The following is a 5,017-nucleotide window of genomic DNA, read 5'->3' on the forward strand; positions in this document are numbered from 1 at the left end:
ATGGAAGAAATAGGGAGTATTGGCTCCGGCGATGAATCTAGAAATTGTCCCCGCGGTCACTGGCGGCCGGCGGAGGACGATAAACTCCGGCAGCTTGTTGATCAGTATGGTCCACAGAACTGGAACTCCATTGCTGATAAACTTCAAGGTCGATCAGGTAATAATTTTCATTATTTTAAGATTTGATTATATAACTACTGATTACTATATATCTAATTATATATTCAAATTTTAATGTAAAAAAATGATCAAGATGGTTTTACAAAAAAAAAAAAATTTGTTTGGACAAGGTGAAACATCAATTTCTTAAACCTTCCTAACTATATATTATGTTAATTAAACTACGTGATTAATTAAGAAATCCTTATCTAGCTAACTACTAACCATGACTAATTCTAAGAATTAACCCATGGACAACCCAAGTATATATTCCACAAGAAATCATTTATTTTGATATTATATATATATAGTTTGATGTTGAGTCATATTTACAATTAAATCTACTTAATTTGTTAGTTAACAAAAAGGAGTGATCATGATCTTAAATGTTAGGTATTAAGAAAAAAATCATGATATCCCAATAGATTTCACCCTTAAAAAGATGTTTATATTAATTATATTTTGAACTTATTAAGTCATTTAAAGGTTGATTGCATCTAAAGATGAATATGTATGTAAATCAATATTAGATGATTATATATAATGATTTATTATTAATGAATGATTACATTTATGTAGGGAAGAGTTGTCGATTGAGATGGTTTAATCAACTTGATCCGAGAATTAATAGAAGGCCATTTAGTGAAGAGGAAGAAGAGAGACTTCTTGCGGCTCATAGGCTTCATGGGAATAAGTGGGCTTTAATTTCTAGACTCTTTCCGGGACGAACAGATAACGCAGTCAAGAATCATTGGCACGTGATCATGGCTAGAAAGCAAAGGGAGCAATCTAAACTCCACGGGAAAAGCAACTACCAAGATACTATTAGCGTTGGCCACGAGTCTAATTCCACTCCCCTGACTCACATCTCTAGAAGAAGATTGAAAATTAGGGAAGATTATAACTTAAGTATGAGGTTTGAAAATGGTGTCATCTCCCCATTTCAAAGCAAAAACAAAGACAAAGCTTTTGCCTTCCCTACTCCAAATTCTTGGAACTTCTCTAGTCCAATCTCTTCTTCATCAGTTGCAAACAATAGTAACTCGACCTTGACGGACTTGTTTGGAAGATTAGAGGGTAGGAACAATTTCTTCAACCCGAGTTTATTTAATCTAGATAGTTCTAAAGATAACTTCCACAATGATTCAAACAAAACCCTAAGCCGACTCTATTCGAGTTCATTGATTGGATTCTCAGAGAACCGCAAGAAGTTAGTTCCATGTAATCCTTTACATTTACCCCTACTCAGAGATAGCAATGTGATAGAGCCAAGTAGAAGATCAAACATGTTTGCAACGATTAAAGATCATCACCATCAATTTGTGGAAATGAGAGCAAGTAGTATAGATCAAGATGATCATGTTAAAGAGTCAAAAGATCACGAATCCATCAAGAGGCCAAAGGACATCAAGTTCATTGATTTTCTTGGAGTGGGCATCCCTTCTTGATGAAGTAGAACAACATACACTATTTATGTAATAAGTAAATACTATAAATTGTGGACAGGACTTTGATACCACTTTTAGCTGTGATTTAGTTATAGAAACATAATTAACATTTGAATGCTTTTGTAATTAGGATTTTGGAATGCATGATCGAAGGGATCCCTACAAGTTTTTTTTTGTCAATCAAGATGATGAAAACATGATCAGTACTCATCATTGTTGTATCATATCGATTGGGTTCATGCACTTTTGTATGCATGAATGAATGGTATTATTATGAGAACTAGTGTTTGTTGGGATGTGATTGTGTTATTGCTTTAGTTGTTAATAAATATATCTTACCATAAAAAAGTTGTTTCTTTTTATTAACAATTAGTACATTTGAAAAAAAAACTAAAATAAAAGCAAAATACTTCATAAAAAACTAACGTAAACAAAAAGATTGCATTATAAAAATTAATTAACCAAAAACACTGAGATGATACATTGAAAAATAAAAAATATATTGTGAATGTTTTTTTAAAAGATCTTAAAATAGAAAATTTTAGGGAAAAAACATAAGGCTGGTTACTCAAAATTAAAGACTATTTAAAAATCTTGATGTGATGTTGAAACATTTTAATGAATTTCCAAACTTTTTTGAATAATAAAAATTCTCCAAATTTCCTAGTAATCATCCATATCCATTACAGACTATTTTTAAAAAGAATTTGTTCTAAGATTCATTGGTTTTAGTTTGAAGATATGTTTATAAAAGATTAAAATAATTTATTATTTTATTCTCTAAATTTTTATTTTCAATCCATTATCTATTATATAGACTATTTTTGTTGTTGTAAAGAATTGATTCAAACTCCTTAATTTATGTTAGGTTTATAAAAGAATGTAAATTTATTATTTAGTTAAAAAATGGCTGAAGTAACAAATTGAAACTTTATTTAAGATTAATGGTAATTTGGGATTTTATTTTTTATTTTTAACATTATAATTTAGGACTTCTTATTGAAGGTCAATTATAATTTAAGACATTTTCTTTTGAACCTCACAATTTGAGGCTCATTATTGGAAGACAATTGCAATTTGAAACTTTTTCTTTTAAACTTTACAATTTAGAGCTCCTTATTGGACAAATTGCAATTTAGAATTCTTTATAACCTTACAATTTAAGGCTCCTTATTGGGGTGAATTATAATTAAAAACATTTTCTTTAGAATCTCACCATTTGGGGCTTCACTTTATCAAGAGTGTACTATTCATTTTCGTTCAAAAAATGTATTACGTGACATTTATAATTAAAAAATTAATAGTGACATATACTTCTAAATGTCACCTTATTTTTTTTTAAAATAAATGTAAGTTCATTAAAAAGAAAAAAGAAAAAAGAAAAAAGAAAACACTACATCCATCCCAACCCAAATTAAACGTTATCCACGACTACATCCCTTTCACCCTAGTTTGACTCCACTACCTTTCATCTCGCGACGCTCGACTACCATCGCCCTAGCCTGACTCCCCTCTTCACATTGCGATGAAATTAAGTTGAATCGGGTTAATTTATGGCATTTAAATTACGTGTCACTATTAAATTTTTAACTATAAATACACGTAATATTTTTTTTTGACGAACGTCCATATCCGTTTGGGCAAAACCCCATTTTGTACAAACTTGACAATAATGAGTCACAAGTTATGAGGTTCGAAAGAAAAGTTCTCAAATCGCAATTGACCTAAATAAGAAGTCTCAAATTGTGAAATTTGAAAGAAAGAATCTCAAATTAAAATTGACATTCAATAAGGAATTACAAATTATAAAGTTGAAAAGAAGAGGTCCCAAATTACAATTGGTCCCGAAGCATCAATTTGTTGTTTCGATCCAAGTCATGGCTAGTTATATCTTTGAAGGTGATTTTATATTGTTTATTCATGCAATTTGTTTCATATTTGTTTTATTTATATATAGAAACACGGTTGCTTGTGAAGCGGTAAAGTACTCTCTTTTCACTTTAAAATCTATATATAAAACAAATTTTTTAATTTATTATCGATTTAAAAGTGAAAAGAAAGTAGTTTTATCACTCCACAAGCAACCGTATTTATTTATTTATTTATTTATTTATTTATTTATTTATTTATATATATATATAATAATAAAACAAATTGCATATATATATATATATATATATATATATATATATATATATATATATATATATATATATATAATAATAATAATAATAATAAAACAAATTGCATGAATTTAACAATATAAAATCACAACTTCAAAGATATAACTAGCCATGGCTTAAAAGTAAAAAAAATGTGATTATATACTCATAATAAAATAAATTAATAATTAGGATAGTTTAAGAAAAAAATCTTGTATAAAAGATTAAGATTCATATTTTTATTAAAAACACTCTAAATTAAAGTAAAAACATTAAACTTGTACTAACTTCTTAAAATGGAAAAATAAATAAAAATAATATATATACAACACAATTAAATCTTAAACAGGTATGCATGACCATTTTATTGTATATTAATTGATCATATTAACATAATTTATGAATTATAAAAGTATTTGATTGATGATGATTTTGAAATTGAGTTATTTTTGTTGATATAAATGGTTTAAATGTATTATATATATATATATATATATATATATATATATATATATATATATATATATATATATATATATATATTTTTTTTTTTTTAAAATATAAGTTATTTTAATATTTTGGTAATTAAATCAGTTAAACAATTTAATTATAAGAATGAATAAAATGATTTTTTTTATTATATTTAGATTTGAAAATAATTCTTACTGAAAACAAGCCTTAAACATGAGTATATATATATATGTAAAGACACCCGACTATATAATAGAGCGAGATTTTATGAAATTAATTAATGCAATAATTTATAAGATAAGATCACTGTAATTAGTAACATTAATATTAAGTAACTCTCTAAGTTCCTTTATTAAGTTCTTTATGTATCTGATTAATTAACAAGCTGTATAATTTTAATTTTAATTATTTTCTGTCATGAATATTGAACTAATAATTGGTAATTCCTCCTCTTAACATAAATTCAAATTATCCCCCAAAAAATTAAAATATATTTAAGTTATGTGCTTTTTATAATATGTTTGTCACATCCAATAAACTAAATATAAGAAATATATCATTAATAAAATAATCACACAAACATTACATATAGCCATCTTGCATACACACATTGCTTAATAGTAATATTTATAAATATTTTTATTATATTAAATAAAGATGTACAATATTATTCACTTTTTCTTCCTCTTCTAACCATAGGTCTTATTATTTTTATTTATTTACACATCTTTTTCAGTATGTGAATAGCTTATAAGCTTTTAAACTTGCGAAAAGAAA

The 5,017-nt window shown here is 26.3% G+C and overlaps 1 protein-coding gene across 1 annotated transcript; it reads left to right on the top strand.

Moving 5' to 3' along the window:
* Positions 1-1,617, top strand: LOC124910599 (transcription factor LAF1-like). Its single transcript, XM_047451271.1, has 2 exons — positions 1-157; positions 739-1,617. Exons 1-2 carry the CDS (start codon positions 1-3, stop codon positions 1,605-1,607), a joined length of 1,026 nt encoding a protein of 341 aa, XP_047307227.1. The 3' UTR covers positions 1,608-1,617.
* The last annotated feature ends 3,400 nt before the right edge of the window (positions 1,618-5,017 follow it).

The sequence above is a fragment of the Impatiens glandulifera genome, chromosome 7 (genome assembly GCF_907164915.1).
Source record: "Impatiens glandulifera chromosome 7, dImpGla2.1, whole genome shotgun sequence".
Classification (NCBI taxonomy): domain Eukaryota; kingdom Viridiplantae; phylum Streptophyta; class Magnoliopsida; order Ericales; family Balsaminaceae; genus Impatiens; species Impatiens glandulifera.